Source organism: Camelina sativa, chromosome 18, assembly GCF_000633955.1.
Source record: "Camelina sativa cultivar DH55 chromosome 18, Cs, whole genome shotgun sequence".
Classification (NCBI taxonomy): Eukaryota; Viridiplantae; Streptophyta; class Magnoliopsida; order Brassicales; family Brassicaceae; genus Camelina; species Camelina sativa.
In genome coordinates this window covers 9,068,854-9,093,640 of record NC_025702.1, presented here as the reverse complement: position 1 = coordinate 9,093,640, position 24,787 = coordinate 9,068,854, and the positions used below count along the sequence as shown (strand labels likewise).

At 33.6% G+C, this 24,787-nt stretch overlaps 3 protein-coding genes and 2 pseudogenes across 3 annotated transcripts; 2 read left to right on the top strand and 3 right to left on the bottom strand.

Moving 5' to 3' along the window:
• On the top strand, positions 4,497-6,738 carry LOC104763279 (annotated as a pseudogene).
• Positions 7,531-8,300, bottom strand: LOC104763278 (annotated as a pseudogene).
• LOC104763276 lies at positions 10,501-12,762 on the top strand. The gene is made up of 6 exons (XM_019240055.1): positions 10,501-10,606; positions 10,969-11,085; positions 11,180-11,989; positions 12,068-12,186; positions 12,274-12,460; positions 12,554-12,762. Exons 1-6 carry the CDS (start codon positions 10,501-10,503, stop codon positions 12,760-12,762), a joined length of 1,548 nt encoding a protein of 515 aa, XP_019095600.1.
• LOC104763275 (agamous-like MADS-box protein AGL97) lies at positions 21,262-22,391 on the bottom strand. The gene is made up of 2 exons (XM_010486673.1): positions 22,314-22,391; positions 21,262-21,954 (listed from the first exon to the last, which is right to left on the bottom strand). The coding sequence occupies exons 1-2, from the start codon at positions 22,389-22,391 to the stop codon at positions 21,262-21,264; spliced, it is 771 nt and encodes a 256-aa protein (XP_010484975.1).
• On the bottom strand, positions 22,893-24,787 carry LOC104760903 (translation initiation factor IF-2-like). The gene is made up of 3 exons (XM_010483898.2): positions 24,625-24,787; positions 24,011-24,440; positions 22,893-23,281 (listed from the first exon to the last, which is right to left on the bottom strand). Exons 2-3 carry the CDS (start codon positions 24,422-24,424, stop codon positions 23,111-23,113), a joined length of 585 nt encoding a protein of 194 aa, XP_010482200.1. The 5' UTR covers positions 24,425-24,440; positions 24,625-24,787; the 3' UTR covers positions 22,893-23,110.

Sequence of the window (24,787 nt, the reverse complement as noted above, 5' to 3'; positions counted from 1 at the left end):
AAGTAATAGATAAAAAAAATGCAAAATTAATCCCAAATGACAGCCTTTATTTATGCGTATTAGCATTTTAAGACTTTATAGATTATTGAATATATTAAGGAAAAAACAACCAAAAGTGGTAAATGAGAAACAATAAGATTATATTTTAATTTAATGCGTTGTAAATTTTATCATTAATTTCCACTAATTTGCAATTACTACCTTTTTTTTTTTTTTTGGCTACAAAGAATGGAGAAGAAGAAGAATGGTAACGTATTATCGCCGACAGATCTTCTCACTCACCGGCCGAGAGAGAGAGAAAACGACCTTTTTTTTTGCTTGTCTTCGTAAAGAAAAAAATAAAAATGGTTGTCTGAAATTGATTTTTTTGTCTTTTATTTAGAGAGTGCATGTGTTTGGTTTTCTTTTTGTAACTTTTTCTAGATAAGAAATTATTTTTTTTAGTGTTTGATTTTTTTTTCTAATGTTTTTGTTTTTATTATGTCTTTTTCATTGTTTTGTCGTCGTCAATATGATGTCAGAGTGTAATGGTCTAGAACTCTAAGATGTTTAGGAATGGAAAAATATTTAAAATTTGAAATCCAATAAAAAGATGTTTACACATTTAAGAATTAAATAGTAATTTTTTATTTTAATTTTATGTATAATAAAAACATTTTCATAGACATTTCTATTTTTGAATATATTAAAAAAATTTGTTGACAAACTATTTCTTATAAAATAGAAGATGGGACGGGTGTAATATATTCAAAATCTCCATAAACTTATCTATTTCAAATATCATGACTAATTATAGCGGGTATAAGATAAAAATATATAATCCAAAAAATAAAATAAAAACATTATAATGTAAAAACAATTGGATAATAAGTTCAAATATAAACTTTTTTTGGTAGCTATATTCAGTTCTAAAAATTTCACTAATTTGAGTATGCGTCAACTTTGGAATGGGTATATGCCTACTTTAAGATGATTATTTCGAAAATTTTTGAGTAGATTTGAATATTTTACAGAGTTTGAGAATATCAGAAATGAAAATATGAGTATTCCGTCATAATCTTTTACCCAATTCGTTAAAATATATCTTACATATTAGAAAAAATAATTTATTCAAATGCCTGTTACCCACGCGGTTTACAAATTCAAGTAAGACGAATGCATACATTATTCATGTGGTTTCATAAAGTGAATTTTCTACGGGCCAAAAAATATTAAATTCATTACCAGACAAACCTATTGAGATGAGTTTCACAAGCTTGACACTTTAGGTCATCCGATCGAATAATTTTAATCTTTTAGCAGTTTTTCTTATGGGTTTAATAATAATTAATCTAATCAATCACTAATTTGGTTCTTATTTGATCAGGATCCACCATCACATTAATCCAAATTTTTTGGTGAAACCGTTATTATTTCAAGTTACAAAATGAATGTAAACAACCGATCTTAGTTTTAGTTATAAATGTTATACCCTCTAATTATATGTTACTTATCGAAAAGTAATACTCTCAACTATGGTGTATGAAACTATTTTTACAATTGTTTTACATATATATTGATTTGTCATATATTACTTTCAAATATATTGAATTTTATTACATTTTACAAACTAAAACAAACTAACATTTTCAAAATAATTTCAAACTATATACAAACATATATTTTTTAGAAAAAAAAATCTGGTACATACATAATATATTTCAAACTTCATAACAAACTTAGTGAAATCAACGTTGTACGTACGTGCCGATCCAAATCTAGTATGTAAATAACTAAATATCATTTACTTAAATTATCTATCGGTTCACTGTGGAAAAAAATATTATTGGTGTTCATCAATAGTATTTGGTCTAATGTAGACGTTGAAAGATTCCGATAAAGAGTCTTTAGATGAAAGAAAATTATTATGTCTAATATTTGGTTTATATGTAATGGTTTTGAAAATATTTAAACTATGATGTGGATGATTATTGTGGATAATATTTGATCAGCTGAAACTGCCAGTTACAATTATTTTTAATCAATTATTATCATATTTAAATATCTTGTTTCTAGTTATTATTTGATTATTATTTTTTTCAATTCTACTTTTGTAATTAACTTAATATCTCATTTTAGTAATTTGTCTCTAAGTATAAAACATCAAAATATTAACAGATATATATAAGATATATTACTTTATGTGCCAAGAATATCAAATTTTGAAGTAATATTATATAGAACAAGAGAAGGTTTAAAAAAAAAAAAACAAGAGAATGAAAATGAGTGAAGTTTGAATGTATGTAGTAAATGTGGGAATATAAAAAAGGGAATTGTGGGGAAGAGAAGGGAAAGTCTTAAAAAAAAGCCATGTGGCTGACACTGAAATAAGCTGAATGACTAATTTTGCCAGTCACTTTTTGTCTTCTTTTTTTTCTCTTCCCTTTTATGTTTTTTTCTGTTTCTATTTTTATTTCATCAAAGTTACTGATATGATGATATACTTGAGTTTTGTTTTATTTACATTTTTTATTACGTTAGATATTTAAATTTTGTTTTTATAACAATGTTTCTACAAAAAAACAAAAACAAAAATATTACATGTGGGCCAGGTATTAATTCGTTGAATAATATATAAACGATAATTCCTTAATTCTGTTACTATTACAGAATCGAAATCTAACCGGATTTGGTTCAAACTCAACTTTGCTGCTAGTTTATTGGTGATGATTTACGTTGACATTGATAACAATCGTTTTATCATCGGCATTGATGAGAAACGTGCTAGGCGTCAATGTTGACACCATGGATTATGCTGAGCCGCTGAGGTAGTCATTGACGAAATGTGTAAAACGTTGGTGTCGACAGACTCGACACGAGAGAATGTGTAAACGTTGCAAAGATTGAACACTATTAGTAATTAGTCTAATCCTTCTTAACCGGACAAGAAGGCGATGTTCATATATGAGTTTGTGACTTGCGCTGAAAGAAACATGCTAAATCTGTTCTTACTCTGACGAGGAATTTACACGCTCAAACTCAAAAGTTAAAAGAGGGAGACAGACGTCCACTGAAACTACTTACTGAAAAGAGGACATGAACAAGTTGATTACCAGTCACTACAACTTGCCACTGCATTCTTCAAGATACTCCGACCGCGCGCTTTGTTTAGTCATAATACGAGTCAGAATGATAGTTGAGATAATCTGGCATGTCGTCGACGCACTAGCAATATCATCGCCAGATTGCACCAAGTAATTCGTGACTTTAAGCTTCAACCGCCTTATCATCAACGTCCTCAGATTTGGACAAGACTTGCCTACAACTTTCAAATCCCATCCTGAGATAAACGAGTCTGAAGAAATCTCGAGTTCTTAAAGCAATGGGAGCTTCACAACAGCTTCGAGAATCCCATAGCTGGTTACTTCTTCACCACAGTCAATAACTCCAAGGCGTCTAAGATTACTTGATTTGCATATAAGATAAGAGTTATAACTGCTTATAATAAGAACAAGGCAACAACCTTCTTTCCTACTACCTTTATCAACAACACTTAGGAACAAACTCAACCACAATTTGGGGGCATTTCATATAACTCAAACCCTAGACAACACAGCATTTGTGGCTTACTAAAATTAAAAGATCTCAAGCCTAAATTTTTGTGAGTTTTAGGGATTTGAAGAAAGAAAGAACCTATCGGCGATGTAGGTGAGGAGAGAATCGCTCCCGAGGTTCTTAATGTTGATCTCCAGCAAGCCTCCACGGCTAAGATCAACGGCGTGAAGGCACATGTCCTCGAGGTCGAACCTCCAGGCTTCGAAGTTTTTGGGACTCGCGTCCGTATCGATTTTGTTCCACATCGATGGGTCTTTTACATACGCGTCGCCATGAGCAGCACACCATCTGAGCGACGTGGAGTATCTCAATCATGCTTAGACGGAGAAGAATTAAAGACGTCAACTCCGGCGGAAGCTCCACCCAGTTGCTATGATTTTCTCTTCTCTTCATCGCCGCAGAGGCAAAAGACGAAGTTGCATCCTAGTTTACTTTCAGCAGTCAAGTTGCATCCTAGTTTACTTTTTATCCGTTCTTTCTCACATCTTTTCTCCAAATTAGTATATCTTTCTCTCAACTTTCAAATTGATAAATACTCTTTGTATAAGCACACTTAGTGACTCGACTCTTCTTCCTTTACTTGTTGTCTAACTTTCAGCTGTGATGGGCTCGAGCATCATGAGCGGCCCACACGCGTACGTCGGCCTAATCCTCCCTATGTGGATTGAGTCGGCTTTGGATATTGGTGTTCTGGTTTTGGCTTTATCTTTTGTTTTGGTTTTATCTTAGGGTAGGATAATTACGTTGGGTTTTGGTGTTTATCTTCTGGTGTTCTCCTCATCTCTTTGGGACTCAATAGTCTCTTCTATAAAAGCAATAAAAATAACCATAGAAGGTAGTCATAACTACCTATTAAAAACCTTGGTGTCTTGTGTTCTTTACTACTCTGATTGGGACCTTATCAAGCTATCGCGATGAATGCGAAGCTTCAGTACTCTGTTGTGGAAGTGCAGTCATTCTCAGAAGATGAATCTGCTGTGACAGGCAACAAAAAGAAAATGTCTGGGAAGGTTCTAATGAATAAACAAAAGCTTTTCGTGATTGTAGCGACTGACTTGTGCCAGCATTAGAAACAAAATGGGGTGTGAAGCTTATCATAAGTAAAACGTTCCTTGGTTCAGATCTCGAAAACTGCAGGTTATATTCTAAGTTAGAGAGTAGATAGGAATTTCGGTTTTGTATGTGATACTGTAAACTGAATCCCTTAGTTAATTTATGGTGTGTCCTCATGCTTGTAGGTACACATCCAATTGATAACAGAGATTGTCCAGTCGTTATAGGGGGGTGATTAAATAACTACGGAATCAGGAACAGGGTTGGTCCACACTGCCCCTGGTCATGGTCATGAGGATTATGCAACCGGCCTGAAGTATGGGCTGCCTCTTTTCTCTCCAGTAGATGATGAAGGAAAGTTCACTGAAGAAGCTGGACAGTTTAGAGGGCTCTCTGTCCTTGGAGAAGGGAATAGTGCTGTTGTCAGTTACCTGGATGAAAATATGTCTCTGGTCATGGAAGAATCTTATGGTGAGTTTGATTCAGATGCTTTCTGAGGAACCATTTGAGGAAACATTTGCTTCAGAGTCTCATGATTTAATTTCCTCTTTGCCATGCAGCTCATAAATACCCATACGATTGGCGAACACCTACAATATTTTAGAGCGACTGAGCAGTGGTTTGCATCGGTTGAGGGGTTTAGCACGGCCACTATAGATGCAATCAACATTGTAAAATGGATACCACATCAGGTACCTAGTTGAACACATACAGAGTTTATGAGTTGATATTTTTCTTGAGTATGCGGCTTAAAAGTATCATGTATGGATGTTAATTGTGAAAGGAGACGCACATGAGCCACATGATCTGATACACCTTACTCTGGGATTTTCTCAATTTTGAGATGATATCATACTGCTTGACGCAGCATCTTCCTTATATTGTTTGGAATTTAATTCTGGCAATTTGTCATTCAGGCAGTAAACAGAATATCTACCATGACCTCCACTCGATCTGAATTGTGCATCTCGAGACAAAGGACATGGGGTGTCCCTATTTCGGCCTTTTATCATGTTAAGACGAAAGAAGAGACAATTAACCATGTTAAATGTAAGGGCCTATAAGAGAGTATGGTCTCTTTATTGGTTATTATTTACTGGTTGTGTTTTCTGTAACCTTATTTGAATACTTTGTTTGGCAGCTATAACGGTAGTGACACGTGGTGGTATATGTCAATGGAAGACCTACTTCCTGAGAGTTATGGTGATAAAGCAGCTGATTATGAAAAGGGGACTGATACAATGGATGTCTAGTTTGACTCAAGTACTATGATAAAAGAAATATAATTAAAATCAGATAGTCGCACAAAGCACTCAACAGCTATTTTACATCACTTTCTTTTTCATCTGTATGTCAGGATCTTCTTGGGCTGGTGTATTGGGGAAACGTGAGGGTCTTACTTTCCCTGCAGATGTGTATCTAGAATGAACAGATCAGCATCGTGGGTGGTTCAAGAGTTCTTTGTTAACAAGCATTGCAACACAAAGTGATAATTGCACACCATGATGATTGCCTTCTAAATTGGGATTATTCTGCATGTTTTAGCTTTCTTGGTGTAAAGTGGCTTTTCATTTTATTTTCTTTCACATTTTGCATGATTGTATAGGAAAAGCCCATTATTCAGCTCTTATATAACACATGGATTTGTATTGGATGAGAAGGGTATGAAAATGAGCAAGTCTCTAGGTAACGTAGAGGACCCACATTTGGTCATTGAAGGAGGGAAAATTTCAAAAGGTTCGTCGTTGGTACAGAAACCAATACTATCCCTTGTTTAAAAACATCTTCAGTACCTAACAAATCTGTTTTTTGACAAGGATTTGTCATTTTATGACAGGACGCACCTGCTTATGGAGCTGATGTTATGCGTCTTTGGGTTTCTAGTGTAGATTAGATTACACAGGGGATGTACTGATAGGTCTCCAGATTCTTCGTCAAATGTCTGATAAATACAGGAAGTTGAGGGGAACATTACTATATCTCTTGGGCAATCTTCATGATTGGAGAGTAGGTTTCGAACTCTAAGCTTTACACAGAATAGTGTTGTTCTTTACACAGATTTTTCGTCAAAGTGGTGGTGCTCGCACGTAATGAGAAAATGATTGGTTCCACTTTAGAAGCAAAGGTGTATATGCATACTACAGATGCAGGCATGGCTACAAAATTACTAGCTTGAGATGAGTGAAGCAAAGAATGAGGCTGACACTCTGCTAGACACAGTCATGTTTCTTGTTGTAAATGCTCATTAATTGATTGTAGAGAAATTCTTCTAAATACCACAAAAAAATTCTTCTAAATACCACTAAAAAGGTTTTTTTTCCAAAAATACCACATTTAAGTTTTTTTTTTTCCAAAAATAGCACAAAAGTTTTTTTTTTTTCTAAAATTAACACAAACACAAAAATTGATTTTTAAAGATGTAATTGTTTTTTTTTAGGTTTGGGTTGACACATTTAGTTTTAGGGTATAGTTTTTAGGGGTAAAGTTTAGTATTTAGAATTTAAGGATTAGTTTTTAGTATTAAAACTTTAATTCAATTATGTGGTATTTTTGGAAAAAATTACATATTAGTGGTATTTTTGGAAAAAAACTAAATTGTGGTATTTTTGGAATATAAACCAATTTTAGTGGTATTTATGACAATTGCCCTTGATTGTATAGAATTAACTTTTTGGTTAGGTACCAATGCAAATTCAATAGTATCAAATAAGATATACAAGTTGATTTGTAATTCCTATTTTGATCAGAGAAGATTAATGAAAATAATTGATTTTGAAATAAACCACAAATACAACAAAAAAAAACATAGAAACAAAAACACAAACATTATACAGTATTACATAATAAACCTAAACTGAAGCTCAAAGTTTGAGTTGGATCAATTTAGCTGATATATGGAAAACATTGATCGAGGTTCAAACCAATCTCCTGATGAGTATACCAATTATCAAGGGAGCTTTCAAAATTAGTATCGAAATCAATGAGTTGATCAATATCCAGCTCTTGATCGAAATCCAAGTTTACTTCTTCAATAAAAGAGTTGTTGTTGTTGTCCGTAACGCAGAAGCTTTCACAAAGCGGGAGGATCTGATCTTGTTCTTCAGTGATGCCGTCTAAGATAAAACCGCTCCTCTCGTTGTTCTTCAGGTCCTCGTGATCATCATTAACGAAAGCTTGATTGTTATTATTATTAACGAAAGAGGCTTCATCCGCACGCAATTCCGTGAGATTACCCAACAACGTCCACATGGAATCAATTGCATCACTAATATTCGCGGATTCTCCGATCTGATAAGCCTCTCGTTGTTCCACCAAAACCCTAACCCTAGATCCTTACGAGTCAAACAGATACCAACGTCCTCCCTCATCGCTTTGTCATCCTCAGGATTAGGAACATGAACAGGACGTTGTCCCGAGAGAAAAGCAGAGACAAAACCATCGACGGAGGAGTGGCCGAAGGAGTAGAAGGAGACGTTGGATTCAGAAGAAGAAGGAGTCGCTAAGACGGCGACTTGTGCACCGGAGAGAAGGCAAAGCTGAGAAGCTTTACTGAAGAGTCCGTTACGATGTTTGACACATATAGGTCCTAACGAGCTCTTCTTCATGATCTTCTTAATCTCAATCTTCGTCTTCATTCCACCTTTCTTCACCATTCTTTTTGTTTGTTTCTTACGATCAAAGAGAGATTAGAGGGTTTTTTTGTTTCTTACAAGCAGTGAGAGAGAGAGTTTTCTTTTGTTGTGATTTGCCAAGAAGATGCTTAATATGATGATTTCCTAATTTTGTAGTAAAAGGAAAAGGAAATAACCTTAACCTAAACCCTCACATCAAACCCGATAACGGACATAATTAATTTACTAAACCGAATTAAACCATTGCTTCGTCGGTTCAAATAAAATTGAATGGGCTTAAAGGCCCACACATTTGTTGGGCTCGATATGAACCCTAAAATCGCGTAACGCGAAGGCGAGGGGGGATGGATCATGGGCGGATTACGAACAATGATGTCGACATCGGACGTTAAGCTATTGAAGAGGGTGTGGCGTAACGAGAAAGCGGCGCCTGAGATTCTTAATTGTGGTAAGATCTCTAAATCCTTAATTTTTTTGTTTGTGTTGGTTTTTGAAAAAAATCTATATTTGCAATGGATTTATTGCTGAGATTTGCTTTTGATCATTTCCTCTTAGGAAGAGGTTAGTGATATTTGAAATGGAATGTTTGCTTGACAGTTAGTTAATACACTTGTCTTTTGCTTGATAGTATCAACGTTTGTGCTAAGCGTTATATGTAGTACAAATGTGTTCTCAGCGATATTTGTAACAAAATTGTTGCTACTATAGACTTTGCTTATATGTCATTCTCCAATGGTTTTCATTTGACTGTTGCAAATAGAGAAGTTTATGTTCCACAACCTCAAGCTCCTGAGCAAGAGAAGGTGTTTGCTTATTCTTACTTTATTCTTACAAATTTACGTTAATAGCTCGACATTGTCAGTCATATATATTTAAATTATTACATCGACAGGTGTGCTGATGATTTAGCAAAGCATTTCGAAGAGACTGTACTGCTTAAGTTGCCTGAGAACTATTAGTCGGTTCTCAAGCGATCACTTATAAGTGAAGTGGGCGATATGGGTACCTTACCTTCCTTAACCAGTTAACCTTATCAATTTTAACCATATTCTGAGTTGGTTTGTCATTATATAGTTGAACCATATTCTGAGTTGGTTTGTCATTATATAGTTGAACCATATTTTCTTTCACACAATAGCTAGAGTTCTCTGTCTGTTACTGAACACTACTATAATCTGTGAACTTACAGTGTCGCAGCCGCATTTGGACACCTTTGTTGTTTGTCGAAACAACAACTTTGTCTCCCTCAGTCGTCTCTGTGAAGAGTGAGAGAATTCTCTTTTTTCCCCCATACACATTTATACACACAACCTTACTGTAATCTATGTGTGGGTTTTTGCCTTTACTTACTTTGTGATATGTGATCATTGTTAGGTAGATTAGAGTATGGTTAGGACATTTTAATTAAATAGTTTTGGTGGTTTAGTTTATGAAGTTGGTTTTCATATTTTCCTATTTATTTTAAAGTGATATCTTTTATGCATTAGGGTTATGATTAAATTGTATGAAAACCTATATAAGGTTCTATTATGATTAATAAGAAAGGAAGCCCCAAGAATTAACCTTAATCTCAAGAGAGAATTAGGGTAAAGAGGGAGCTAAGCTTTCAATCATTTCTTAATTCTTAAGCAAATAGTTGGTTCATAACACTTTGGCAGAGGAGAGAGCCCCGAGACTGTGGAGATGGAGGGCGGTGATCTCTACTTCATAAGTTACAAGATTGTAAAGGAGCAATCGAGTCTGGCCAAATTGACTGATCTGAACTCAAAACATAGCATAAGTTTTGGGTGGTGCTACCTTCTGTTGTAGTTTTGTTCAATGTTTATGATTTTGAGTTGTATAGTGAAATTTTATATTGTATGAGTTTCCTTATGTCCTGATAGAAACTTGTCATTCTGTGGCTCGTGCATAGTTATCGTCATGGATCTTCTTAGAATCTTTAATAAGTGTCCCAATACAATCTTCTTAAATCAAGGAACCATATTTTGCGTTATCCATCTTCTTAGAATCTTTAATAAGTGTCACAACCATTCTGCGACCTTACAAATATCCGATTCTAGACCAACTTTTCCTTCACTAAAATAATAAAAATGAGAACAAAAGGAAAAGTGATGGTGATTCTAAACAAGTAAAGTGTGACTCTGCCTAATTAACAATACTACACCGACGATCTATGATGCCACCATCTCAAGAGTTTGATGATTATGATGAGGAAGAATAAATGGATTGTGAGCCAAGTAACAAACGGCAACGTCCCCAGCCAAAAAAGCCAAGACACCACGGTCCACTTGATAGGTTTGTCACTTCTACACCTCCCGATATATTGAATGCTAGAAAGGAAAGGAAAGGAATTTTTGGAGCTTGTGTTAAGGAGTTAAGGGAGAAAACTGTTAGAGGTATTGCAAGGTTTTGCAAACTTTAGATAGTTATGGGGAGATGCTTGAATTAGTTGGACAATATGGTCCAGGATTAAAGCCACCAACCATGCATGAGTTAAGAGTTCCTTTACTTAAGAAAGAAGTAGAAGACACTAATAAACAACTAGTAGAGCACAAGAAAGGGTGGGCAACTAAAGGTTGTTCAATTATGTCTGATGGATGGCGTGATTCAGTTGTTCAGAAGGATTTAGTTAACTTTCTTGTTAATTCTCCAAAAGGATCTGTTTTCCTAAAGTCTTTGGATGTATCAGAAGTTGTGAAATATGCCACATTGTTATTTCAATTGCTTGATAAGATAGTTGAGGAAGTAGGAGAAGAAAATGTTGTCCTAGTGGTCATGGACAATGAATCAAACTATGTGAAAGCTGGTAATAGATATAATACATCTTTTAAGATTTGTAATATTTTTTTAATTTTTTTATTTGTTTAATCTAATTTTTTATTGGTGTATATAAACTTCAGGAAAATTACTTGAAGCTAAAAGACCAAATCTTTATTGGACTCCATGTGCAGAACATTGCATTGATCTAATGCTTGAAGATCTTGGGAAAATGGCAAATGTGAAGAGCGCTATACAAAAGTGTATATTCATGAATGGCTATATTTATAGTCATATTCCTCTTGTGAACATGATGAGGAATTTCACAAATCAAAGGAATTTGCACAGACCGACGATTACAAGATTTGCAACAACTTTCATCACGCTAGCACAGTTTCATAAGCAAAAAGACAAGTTGAGAAAGATGGTTCATTCTGAAGAATGGAATAATTCCAAGTGGTCAAAAGAAGCAGGAGGAAATAAAGTAAGAACATATATTTTGCAAGATAGTTTTTGGAAGAATGTTTTATATGGGCTGAAGTTGGCAGGTCCTCTAGTACAAGTTCTTCGAATGGTTGATGGAGAGATAAAGCCTCCTATGGGATACATGTATGCAGCCACGGATCAGGCAAAGGAGACAATTATGAAGTCTTTCAACTGGAGAGAAGAACACTACAAAACTGCATTCGAAATTATTGACAAAAGATGGGAGTGTCAACTTCATCGTCCTCTTCATGCAGCTGGCTACTTTCTCAATCCAGAAATCCAATATGGAAAATATGATGATGCAAACTGTGAAGAAGTGTTGAAAGGTTTGTATGATTGTATTGACAGGTTGGTTCCAGAAATTAAGACTCAAGACAAGATAATGTCTGAGATAGATGAATTTAAAAATGCAACTGGTCTATTTGGTTATCATATGGCTATAAGGCATAAAGCTACAAAATCACCAGGTAATTACTCTCTAGCTTGACATCTTTATGTTTATAACCTAAGTTTATATAAAACTAACAATTTCTTTATTTTTATAGCGGAATGGTGGTCTTCTTATGGATCTTCAACTCCACACCTCCAAAAATTTGCCATAAAAGTTCTTAGCCTCACTTGTAGTGCTACTGGTTGTGAAAGGAATTGGGGTGTTTCTCAACTAGTAAGTAACCTTAAGTTGATTGTTTTAGTAGTTACATTATTCACAAAAAAATATCATACAACTTATAATATATATTTTTTGTAACAGATTCATACCAAAAGAAGGAACAGATTGTCCCAAAATCGATTGAATGACATGGTATTTGTGAAATACAATCGTGCTTTGCAACGTCGATACAAGAGGAAAGACATTGTTGATCCTATTCTCTTAGAAGAAATTGATGACAGCAATGAGTGGCTTACTGGGAGAATGGATGGGAGCTCTGATAATGAAGGTGATGATATGGTGTTTGCAAATGATGATTTGACATGGAACGTCGTTGGGGAGAGCACATGAGCTAATGATCCTTATTATGCAACTTGATCAGCAGCTGCCTCAAGTAGATTTGAAAAAGAAAAAGGTATCGCTAGTACTTCTAGTGGTTCAAGAGCATTTCGTAAACCACCTTCTAGTGGTATGACTTTGGTTGATGAAGATGATGATGATGTGGAAGAGGATTTTGGTGGAGGAGAGCTCTTTCAAGATACTCTTTTGGATCGTGATGACTATGAGTTTGAGAATACTCAATTTGATTAGAGCCTTAGTGGTTTACTGGGTTTAAGAACTATCTCTTTTTTTTTTTTTAACTTTCTTAGTTTCTTTTGAGATGGATTGGATTGTTTTATGCTAGTTTATTCTAAATTACTAAAGTTTTAATAAGTTTCAGCAGAATACCTCTTATTTTCTTTCTTTTAAACACCAAGCGCCTCATATCCATGTTGCGATGTGCCGCATGTGCCATGGCGTATGGCACACTAAGAGGAGGTTTGTGCCACGGTGCGCTATGCGCGATTTAAAACCAAGCAATGTATACACTTTCTAAAATACAGTAATCTCAGAGTTAAAATGTCTAAAATGTAAACCTTACCATTGATTAAATTTGTGATGTTCTATCAATCTGATTTGTTTCATATATATATTACTAGTAGTCACTTCGTGCTACGCACAGATTTAATTTACATTGTTTTTGGATTTTTCTGTGATTTTAGAAATTATTTGTTTTTATTTGTTTACTGAGTAATGATTGTTAGTTAAGACAATATTAGTTAAATAAAAATATTATGTGAGATTTGAGATATGAGGGTTAGTAAAATGTGTATCTTTTTATTTATAAGGAAAATTGTAGTTAAAAGCATATGAAAAATTATTATTTAATTGGGTAATAAATACACTAATTTTTATATCAATTTTTATTGGTCAAAACATTAAAACAACAGGGATAAAACTGGAATATTTACCAAACATTTTTATTGAAAACCACCTAAAACGACAACTAAATCAAAACGGATGGAGTATTTCATTGTTATAGGAGTCACATAAACTATGTGAAAGTTATAGATATGCAATCATTACATATTAATATATTTTCTTATATATGTAATATTTCTAAATGTTATTATTAATTATTGATTGCATTACTATAAACACTATGAAAGTACAAAAATGAAAGTTAGTACAAAATATGGGTTTGATGAGATGGAATAGAAAAGTGAATAAAAATGTGTCAGGTTTATAAAATACACTAGGTTTTAACCCGCGGTATACAGCGGGAATATATTTTTGTAACTAAATTAAAAATAAAATTATGTTTTATTTTTTGGTAGTATTTCTTATGTCATATAAGAGTTATACATTATTAACTATTTTTGGATGAAAATGTAGCTTTTTCTAGTTTGGAAATAGATATTGGATTTTGGTTGAAATGCATGTTTAACATTTATAATTTAAATATTGCTATTTTAGTTTTGCAAATAAATTTATTAGAGTCAATAAAACATTATAATGTGTATTTCAAGATAAGTATTTGGATGAAAGTATTTAATTATATTTCCTATTTAAATATTCCATTTATTTTTGGGTCATTTTTAAAAGTATGTTTATAGTTGTAACACCCGCGAACCAAAACTCCGCGTTTTGGGGGTGGGTGTCGATTGACACTCATTTGGTGTCGGTCAACACCACTTATTTCTGGTTTGACCAGATTGATTTAATTATCGATTTGGACCGGTTTGGTTTAGGAAAAATCATTGAACCGAGATATTTACGTGGGAAAACGACCTAGGTCGTGTTTTATTTTTGTCTTGGTCGCCGTTTGTTGTTTTGGAGAGAGAAAGAGGAGAAAACAGTTTCTAAGAGTTCTTGTGAGAGTTTGTGAGATTTGAAGGCATTTTTGGAGAGATCTTGCTGTGAGAGTGAAGATCCAAGGCTAGGAACGTGCTGGGAAGGTTTCTGTGGTGGTAGCTTTGTCCTTTGGGCTTAGATCTATTTGTTGGCTAAGGCGAGTGCATGACCATGGCTTATCTAAGCTAAGATCTTTGTTTCTGTGATATTGTGTGTTGTTTGGTTGTTTGTGAGTTTTCGTAGCTCCTGAGGCTTGGATTCGTTCATGGGATTGTGTGGGACGAAGAGGAGAAGTTTGGAGGCGAGATTCGGAGGTTCTGTTCGAAGGAAATCACTGCTCGACAGTGGTGTCGGTCAATACTAACGCGAGGACGGCTCGGGAACTTAGCGAGTGTCAGTCGACACCATGTGGAGGTGTCGGTCGACACCATGTGGAGATGTCCAGTGTCGGTCGACACATTCTGGTATCGGTCGACACTCTTCCGACTGTAACCGGATCGTGTCGGGTCACTTGTTCATGTTCCTGGTTTGTTTTATTGTTGTTGTTTGTGGCATGAGAGATCTTATTGCTTGTGTGTATAGCCAACTAGATGGAAGTATTGCCTCACTGAGTATTTATCAAATACTCATACATCTCAATTTGTGTTTGTGGTGCAGGTAAAGGCAAAGTGTGATCGTGGAATCAAGGGAATGAAGAGAAAGATGTTCGTGGATTATTATTAGTTATTTAATTGGTATTGTTATTCCGCTGTTGTTTGTGATTGTGGTTAGGTGGCTAGTGGATATAGGCCACTAGTCATAGTTATTTATATTATTATTTATTATTAAAAAAAAAAACGGGTCAGGTCATTTCAGTTGTAAATCAATTGGTGACAACTTGTCCTGTGGGAAGGTTGTTAAAGGGTGGGGATCAGAGTTCGAGGAACGCCTGACGCACCAATAACCTACTGTGAATTTGGATGAGTAGTTTCATTTACCACGGTGAGGGGTTAGGATCGATGCCCTGCAGGGCCAGCTTTGGGCCTATGGGGGCAAGCTAGCAGTGGGATAGTGGGGTCAATGGGACGGGTTGTCATAATAGTTAGGTATTGTAAATGGACCATAATCTTAATATATGTTAACTTTCAAAGAATCTACTATCAATATTCTAGGATCAAACCAATCCAAGTGAGTTAATGAAATTTTAAATTTATATTAATGTTGATCCAAACTCGTCCGCTATTAAATAGCTTGTATATTAATATTTCTTTTTATTTTTAAGTTTTAAAATATCCTAGTATATTAATTAAGAGGTACAAATATGAAACTAACCTTAAAATGTGTAAAAATTACATTCAATTGCCATTAGTAAAACAAAATTAAGCTTAGTTAATTAATTAAATAAAGATAATTAATTAAAAAAATAAAAATAAAAAAGCTGAGAGAATTTTTTTTTGTCAACAAAAGCTGACATATCAAATATAAAAAAATCTAGAAAAAAAAAAAAAAAAATTTCTCTCCCTAATAAATTATGGACGAAAATTACTAAATATTTTTTTAAAAACATATATTAACCAATCAGAATTTCAAAAACTAAGATTTTGTATCCAAGTACACAATAAAATTATTTTTAATAACTAAATTTGAAGATTTTGTTAAGATTTTAAATTATGATTCTCCTATCATCTTTATTTTCTTTTATTTAAATTTTTTTTGAATTTTCATATAATACTTATGATTAATAAAATGCAAAATTTTTTCTGCATATGTTATATGAATTTTTTTAAAACAAAGATATATTACTCAATCTATAAAAAAATGTGTGTTTTAATTTTTACATTGGCAGGTTGATAAAACTAAATATATATAGATGATAAATTAATAAGTTTTATTTGTTCACAATTATAATATTAAATTACTACTTCATATTTCACAAAATAATGATGCAAATGCAACAAACAAACAATATAAAACTGTAATATACGTCAAAAATAAAATACGATAATATTCTAAAATAATTAGTAATCAAAAAGACTAATAGATTTAAAGAACAATTAAAAATAAATATTATATCAAATAAAATAACTTTTTAAAAAAACATAACAATAATTTCTATTATTATGTTAGAATTTTTTAAAAAAAATGTTGACATGTGCTTTAAGCACTGTATATCTCATAGTTATCTTATTATATAAAGTTGGGTTTTGAAAGTTAGTCATTAACAAGATTTTGACATGTGTCAAGTTATCAATCTGAGATTTTGACATCTGTAAATATTTAATAGAAAGAATTTGATTACAACAAAAAAAATATTTTGTTTTTAAAAATATAATAAAGTAAAAATATAATTATAAAAAATTTCAGAATTTAGAAAAAAAAGCAAATTTTTAAAAAATAATTATAAGGAGATTATATATATATATATTTCATAAAATTCAAAATTATAATATTATTTACTTATTTTTAATTTTAAGTGATAATTATTAAAAAATAGAAACAAGGATTAAGGAAAATATACTTTTAATTATTTATTCAAAATTTTGTACTCACTTCTATATAATCAAAGATGGCATCATATTTAAATAATTTATTCAAAAACATTGCTTTCAACTTTGTTTAATTGGGAATATGTGGGAAGGTAATTTGTTCTTATTTTCTTAAACCAAAATTTTCTACTACTTTCTCCTATTTCAGTTGGGAATAGGTAAGATTAATATGTTGACCAAAAAAAAGATTAATATATGAGTCTTCTTTTTCTAATACTGTATTTTAAAATTTATTGTAGTATTTTTAGATTGTTTTAATTTGTATTTTAATCTTTGAATGATTTGGGATTCATATATTAGCATGCTTATAATTTTCTATTGTTTATTTAATTATGCCAATTTTTTTTTTTTTTTCAATTTCTCAACTTTGAATGGTTGGTCATAAACCCTTTTTTTTTTTTTTGCAAACATAATTGTTACCATTATTCATTCAATCCCAAAGAGAGATAACAAATAGAAGCTCATCAACCTAATGAATTGATAAAATAGGCTAATCAAACACAAGCGTACAACAAACATAGATAGATAGATTGGAAAAAAATAAATCGTTGTTGATAGATCTATAGGAGCTCAAAGACTCTGACACCCTGGTCTGCGAAAATGTTTAAAAGAATTGATTTAGCCACATACGTCACCAAAATGCACTTATTTTTTCAGTCAAGGGTCTTGAGAGAGCTTAATGATGAGTGACCTTTTTGGAAGTGATTGTCGAAATTGTGCGAGTGAGGACAAAACACAAGAAAATATCATTTGTTGATTTGTAAGGTCGGTAATCAAGTTTTTAAAGACTTCCAGACGTAACACACCAGCTATCGAATATGGGTTGGTCCACAAGCCGAGAATAGATGTAGGGCCCACTTGGAAGGTGAGCCCATGGACTGAGAGTAGACATGAGCTCACTAAACAATGTGGCGGTTGAAGCGTTACAGAGACAGAGGCTACATCATGGTGTGTCAAAGACACTTCCACGAATACATTGAGAAATTTAGCATTAGTTACTATCAAAAGATTTTGTGACGATTGATAAAGGTTTTGACGTTTATTGGTCGTCGGAGCAAGCTATTTTGAGATAACAAAAAGACGTGAACATTTTCTCTCCACACAGGATGAGGGCAGAGCCAAGATTCTCTCTATGGTGGAGAAGGTTGGACAAAAGGTTATCTACCCAACAGACGAAGGTGGAGGAGGTTGGACGAGAGGTTATCTCTCCAAGGGAGGAAGACGGAGCCAAGGTTCTCTCCATGATGGAGGAAGTTGGATGCAAGGTTCTCTCCATAAGGGATGAGGGCGGAGCCGAGATTTTTTCCATGGCAGTCATACATTATTGTGACGATACATCATTGATTAGTATATTATGTTATCTATAAACACATTAAGCCAACTATTTTACTTTAACTTTGGCATAGTTACTATCACGAATATATTCAGACATTTAACATTAGTTACTATCAAAATATTTTTTTTTTGTGAAGTTAGAAAATTGTTTTTACTTTCATTGGTTGTCGGGACAAGCCATTTTGAGATAGCAAAAAGACGTGAACATATTTTCTCCACATAGGAGGAGGGCAGGGCCGAGGTTCTCCCTATGGTAGAGAAGGTTGGACACAAAGTTATCTCCGCATGGGAGGAAGGTGGAGGAGATTGGACGCAAGGTTATCTCTCTAAGAGAGAAAGGCGGAGCCAAAGTTCTCTCCATGGTGGAGGAGGTTTGACTCAAGGTTCTCTCCATAAGGGATGAAGGCGGAGCCGATGTTTTCTCCATGGTGGTCATACATTATTGTGATGATACATCATTGATTAGTATATTATGTAATAAATCTTTTATTCAAAATGTTTTTTGAGCCAACAAATTTAGTAATTAAAAAAGTATGCAGAAGTGAAAGTAATATACTTGGCTTAATGTGTTTATATAAACAGTTTCTAGATGGTGATCAAGAATATTTTTGTACCATACAAGAGTACATTTAGGTATAAAAAATATACTTTCAATAGTAACATAAATAAAAGATTTGTAAATGGATATAAATAAGTGTATTATAACAAAAATAAAATTTCTATATAACATACAACAAATTTTTTAATAAATTTAATTTCATTTATAAAACTTTAAACCCGCACATTAGGCGGGTCCTCATCTAGTACAGTATAATTAAACGGTTTGACTAAGAATTGAATTAAACATATACAAATTTGTAAATTTGAATGCTTGTAAATTTTGTTTCACACTCACTTATATATTTACAAATATTTATATATAACTTTTATACAAATATTTATATTAAATTAGAAATAAAATTTATATAAAATTTTTCCTGCAATTTACCCATGTAGGATAATGATTCAGATTAAGAATTATAATTGTTACAGAAAATAAAATCAAAACCTAATTGAAATCAACGTTACATAGGATTAAGAATTATAATCCTTACCAAAAAAAGATTAAGAATTAGTATGATTATTAAAAAAAAGCAAAAGAATTAAATCAAATATAATCAATGAGAATGATAAAAAGAAACATAAGAATAATAAAAAAAAACCCAAAAAAACTATCTATTTTTGCATTCATTATCTTGTTCACATAGAGTAAACATATATTTCATACAAACTGGACAATGTTTTTAAAAAAAAATCAAAACTGAGAGAAATAAAATGTTTTAATGATAAGAAAATGTTTTAATGATAAGAAAATGTGAACTATGTATTGCTATGATGATAACAATAGTTGTTCCATTTACATGTCATTTATAGAGGTAGTCATGGTTAGGAGAATAAATCTTGGTGAGCAAGTTAGAAATCTTGAAAAATCTTGATTCGATATTTAATGTTTAATTCAGTTTCCATTTAGTTTTGTATGTTTAAATACCATATTTATTGTAATTGATAACATGAAAACCTCAAATTTGTTACTTAGGTATTGTTTCCTATTTTAATGGATTGTTGATTTAATTTTTGATTCCATGATCTGAAGATTGATTCCATTTAGGATTTATAAGTAGAATGAATAATTGTTACCATTGTTTTAGGGAAGTTTAGGATAATGGTTCTTAATATGGTTCTTAATATGATAATTTCGATTTAGAAAAAAAAAAGATTAAAGGAAAACATAATATTGTTGTAAAGATATTTTAGGAATTTTCGGTTTTAGTTATAGTTTTTTGTGCATTTTTTTTAGGATCAATGTTGTAAATAAGTTTTTAAATAAGTAAAACTAAAAGGGTAAACCAAAATATACTTCAAAAATGTATATATAGATTATTGTGAATTTATAACTAAAAATGTCTGTTATTTAAATATATTCAATTCTCATTTACTTATTTAGAATTTTTTTTTAAAGTTTTTTTTAAATGGATTGAAAATGAAATAGTATAGTTGGTATAATTAATCTCCCTTCTTACGTAGTGTTCTGTTTGCTGGTACAGAGACCTCGCTGAAACTTCCGGCAAGCAGAATAAGCAGTTGTCACCAGAGCCGTGGCTATGTGTTAAAAAAAGAAGCATTCGCTTCCGGCCCTTTTTTTGGAAAAAAATTAAAGGCCTTAATTTTCCCAAATAAACCCAAGAGTTAGACCTAATAAAAAAATATTGTATGTGGTAAAAGGAAGAAGAGAGCAATGATGGTTCTAGAGAAATCGAGAAAGGAGATTTCAATTAGAAACTAATGTTAAAATAAATTAAGGTAACTAAAGAGACCCATTGTTCTCACTTCTCCCATCACCGCTAAAACAGTAACATATTAACTTATATTTCTCTTTGTTTTCTTCCTTTTTGAGAGTGTTGATTTCGAGAGTTTGGTTAACGATTTTGTAGCACAAAAGGGAAGAAAAATTATGTTTTAGAATTAAAATTTGGGTTGTACGCTTGTTTTTTTTCGATTATGTTGGTTATTAGTTTTAAAAAAAAAATTAAGGCAACATAATCCTAGGTCTATATAATCCTAGGCACGGTTCTAGTTGTCACCAGATATTAACAGTGTTATGCCGTTTGAGGTAGAGAAGGCTAGAAGATGATGAAACGGAGCCATCAATATTACAAAAAAAAATCAAGAAAATCTTTGGAAGAAATGTCATCGAAGGGGAAGGAGCAAAAGAGATGCATTAACAAGAAAGCCAGATGAGATTGCTAGACACAGTCATGCTTATGTTTGTATTGTTGTAAATGCTCATTAATTAATTGATTCTATAGAAATAACTTTTTGGTAGCTACCAAAGCAAATTCAATAGTATCAGATAAGATAAGATTTGTAATTCCTATTTTGATCAGAGAAGATTAATGAAAACAACTGATTTTGAAATAAACCACAAATACAACACAACATAGAAACAAAAACACAAACGTTATACAGTGTTACATAATAAACCTAAACTGAAGCTCAAAGTTTGAGTTGGATCAGTTTAGCTGATATATGGAAAACACTGATCGAGGTTCAAACCAATCTCCTCATGAGTATACCAATTATCAAGGGATCTTTCAAAATTAGTATCGAAATCAATGAGTTGATCAATATCCAGCTCTTGATCGAAATCCAAGTTTACTTCAGTAAAAGAGTTGTTGTTGTTGTCCGTAACGCAAAAGCTTTCACAAAGCGGGAGGATTTGATCTTGTTCTTCAGTGATGCCGTCTAAGATAAAACCGTTCTTCTCGTTGTTCTTCAGGTCCTCGTGATCATCATTAACGAAAGCTTGATTGTTATTATTATTAACGAAAGAGGCTTCATCCGCACGCAATTCCTTGAGATTACCCAACAACGTCCACATGGAATCAATTGCGTCACTAATCTCTCGCGGATTCTCCGATCTGACAAGCCTCTCGTTGTTCCACCAAAACCCTAACCCTAGATCCTTACGAGTCAAACAGATACCAACGTCCTCCCTCATCGCTTTGTCATCCTCGGGATTAGGAACGGGAACAAGGCGTTGTCCCGAGAGAAAAGCAGAGACAACGCCATCGACGAAGGAATGGCCGAAGGAGACGTTGGATTCGGAAGAAGAAGGAGTCGCTAAGACGGCGACTTGTGCACCGGAGAGAAGACAAAGTTGAGAAGCTTTACTGAAGAGTCCGTTACGGCGTTTTGACACAGATAGGTCCTAACGAGCTCTTCTTCATGATCTTCTTAATCTCAATCTTCGTCTTCATTCCACCTCTCTTCACCATTCTTTTTGTTTTGTTTCTTACGATAAGAGAGATATTAGAGAGTTTTTTTTGTTTCTTACAATCAGTGAGAGAGAGAGTTTTCTTTTGTTGTGATTTATTTGCCAAGATATATATCCAATTTAATTTCAATTTCTTCGGTTTATATAAAACCAAATTTGTCTATTGACCAAACCAATTTAATTTCAATTAAACCAATTTTGTCTATATATCCAATTTAATTAAACCAATTTTGTCTATTGACCAAACCAATTTAATTTCAAGCTTTGCTGAAGAGTCCGTTACGACGTTTGACACAGATAGGTCCTAGCGAGCTCTTCTTCATGATCTTTTTAATCTCAATCTTCGTCTTCATTCCACCTTTCTTCACCATATTTTTTTGTTTGTTTCTTACGATAAGAGAGAGATTAGAGAGTTTGTTTGTTTCTTACAATCAGTGAGAGAGAGAGAGTTTTATTTTGTTGTAATTTGCCAAGAAGATGCTTTATATGATGATTTCCGAAGTTGTAGTTAAAGGAAAAGGAAATAACCTTAACCTAAGCCCTCACATCAAAACCGATAACGGACATAATAAATTTTCTAAACCGAATTAAACCATTGCTTTTGGCGTCAAAATCCGCAGTCGTGTGGTTTCTATTTCCCACTCGACCAAATTGATCTGAATCGGAATCATTCTAGCGGAGAGAGAGAGAGAGAGAGTGAGAGTGAGAGAGAGGGGAAGAGGGCGTGGCGTAACAAAAAGGCGGCGCGTGAGATTCTAATAGCGTCGAATTCGGAAATGGGAGTATCATCGGCGGATTACGAAACAATGATAAAATTATAATACTACTAAGCCCATTACTTGATATTAAAAAATCAACGAGGGAGGAAGAAAGATTCAAAGCAACGGACAGGTGTTATTAAGAATACATTACGACATCAAAACCACAAACAAGAGAATGGTTCAGAAGACGTGTTTCAAAATTTTATCCCAATTATGTGCTTAATGCAAAACGGCTAAACACAGCCTTTGCCTTTCTTGTCTATCTGAATTCTGAAGAAGGAAAGAGTTGTCTCTCAACAGAAGAATCAAAAGAAGAGAAGCTTTTTGGTTCAAAGAACAATGGTATCAACCAAGGCTTCTGTAATCTTCCTCTCCAGTTCCTTTGGGTCGATCCACAATGAACTCTGCTCACGTAGTAGCTTCTTTCTCTCTTCGATCTTCTCTTCCCTTTTTATACCCATCATCTTCCAGATCTCTAGCTTTTCCGCTCTTTCTTTCATCTACGATTTATTATACAGAAAAGACAGGTCTATATAAATCAACAGGTCTAAGAAAAACACTATGCCCATTACTGCTCCAAGGCTGTTACCAAGAGAAATGAGGAACTCAAACAAGAATCAGAAACCAGGGAATGTGTACACTTCTCAGTCAATTTGCAGAAACAAGTACGTGAAATCAATTTTATCAGTCAGTAGACACTATTTTGGTAAATGTGTGCGTGTACAATGTTTCATCTACCTACAGGCTCGAACAAATGAAGCTTCTAACTAATAAGTTTCACTGCCCTCCCACAATTCCACTGAGAAAGCACCAAGATCAAGCATCGAAACCTATCTTATGTTTGATACAGGCAAGATTCTAAAGCTGGAACCAGAACAACAACAGCTACTGTAGAGAGACCATGCTGATTACAGGATTCATAGAAAAATCTCAACTTCTAAGCAACGATTATCCAAGCTCTTAGCTATACATCTCCAAAATTTTCTCTTCAAATCACAAAACACCCTTTTATATATTACTACACCTCAAACCACAACTAGGCAAAGTTCCCAATTTTCAAGAGGAAACAACACTTCGTTTCCCCAGATGCCAGACAAAGCTTATCCAGACCCACCCTTTTCCCCATTTTCTCCAAGAATCATCTCACACTAAACTAACTTGATTCAACATCCATCACAGTTTCTATACAAGGAAGAAAAGAATTGAGAACAGAGAAAGTGAGAACTCACCAGGGTTTGCCTGAACTCTTCATCAGCAATCTTACGTTCCTCAGCCCTAACCTTAGCAGCCTCAGCCTTTAACCGTCTCCTCTCCTCATTAGCAGCTCGTTCAGCCAACAACCTCGCCTCATCCTTAGCCTGCTTCTCAACACGAAGCATCTCAATCTCATGAATATACTCTTTACGATACACTGTAACTTTCTTTGCATAATCTCTCCTAAGCTGTGCAAGCTTCCTCTCTGCATCTTTCGGATCCTTTGGAGCTTCCCAGCTACCAATATAGCTTTCTGGCTCAAGAAAGTTGTGAGTCTCCTGGTGGTATCTATGATGAGTGGACTCAGCAGAGAAAGACCTGAGAGACCCAATCATGGAAGCGTTCTCACTCTGCCTCACGAGACGGCTTAGCTTATTGCAAAAAGCCATTTTTTTTTCACTGAATCTGAAGAGCGGAAATGAAAAACTCAAAAATACAGATTAAGATTCAAAGAAACATACAGAGAATTCGAAATTAAATCCCCAAAGGTTCTGGTTTTAATCTTGATTAATTAAGTTTATGAATCGGGGAACTCTACTTAGGTTAATGTAAGGAAATGCGAAAGTATAAATTGGGTGAAGAAGCTTACCTGGGAGGGATGAATCGACGGAGATTTGTGAGTTTGAGAGAGAGAGAGAGAGAGAGAGAGAGAGAGAGAGAGAGAGGGAGAGCAGGAAGAAGAACAACGGCGGTGAAACAAACCGGCGTTAAGCTATTTTTAGGGCTGAGAGAAATGAGTGTAATTTGTATTC

What these genes read in the sequence shown, in the direction of transcription:
- LOC104763276 (XM_019240055.1), top strand. Translation starts at nt 10,501, where the DNA reads ATGGATTGTGAGCCAAGTAACAAACGGCAACGTCCCCAGCCAAAAAAG. An exon ending in ATTGGGGTGTTTCTCAACTA is followed by an intron (nt 12,187 to 12,273) that starts GTAAGTAACCTT and finishes TTTTTGTAACAG; the next exon opens with ATTCATACCAAAAGAAGGAA. An exon ending in TGGGAGCTCTGATAATGAAG is followed by an intron (nt 12,461 to 12,553) that starts GTGATGATATGG and finishes CAACTTGATCAG; the next exon opens with CAGCTGCCTCAAGTAGATTT.
- LOC104763275 (XM_010486673.1), bottom strand. Translation starts at nt 22,391, where the DNA reads ATGGTGAAGAAAGGTGGAATGAAGACGAAGATTGAGATTAAAAAGATC. An exon ending in GCTCGCTAGGACCTATCTGT is followed by an intron (nt 21,955 to 22,313) that starts GTCAAACGTCGT and finishes AGAGCTCGTTAG; the next exon opens with GACCTATCTGTGTCAAAACG.
- LOC104760903 (XM_010483898.2), bottom strand. Translation starts at nt 24,424, where the DNA reads ATGGCTTTTTGCAATAAGCTAAGCCGTCTCGTGAGGCAGAGTGAGAAC. An exon ending in AAGAGTTCAGGCAAACCCTG is followed by an intron (nt 23,282 to 24,010) that starts GTGAGTTCTCAC and finishes AATAAATCGTAG; the next exon opens with ATGAAAGAAAGAGCGGAAAA.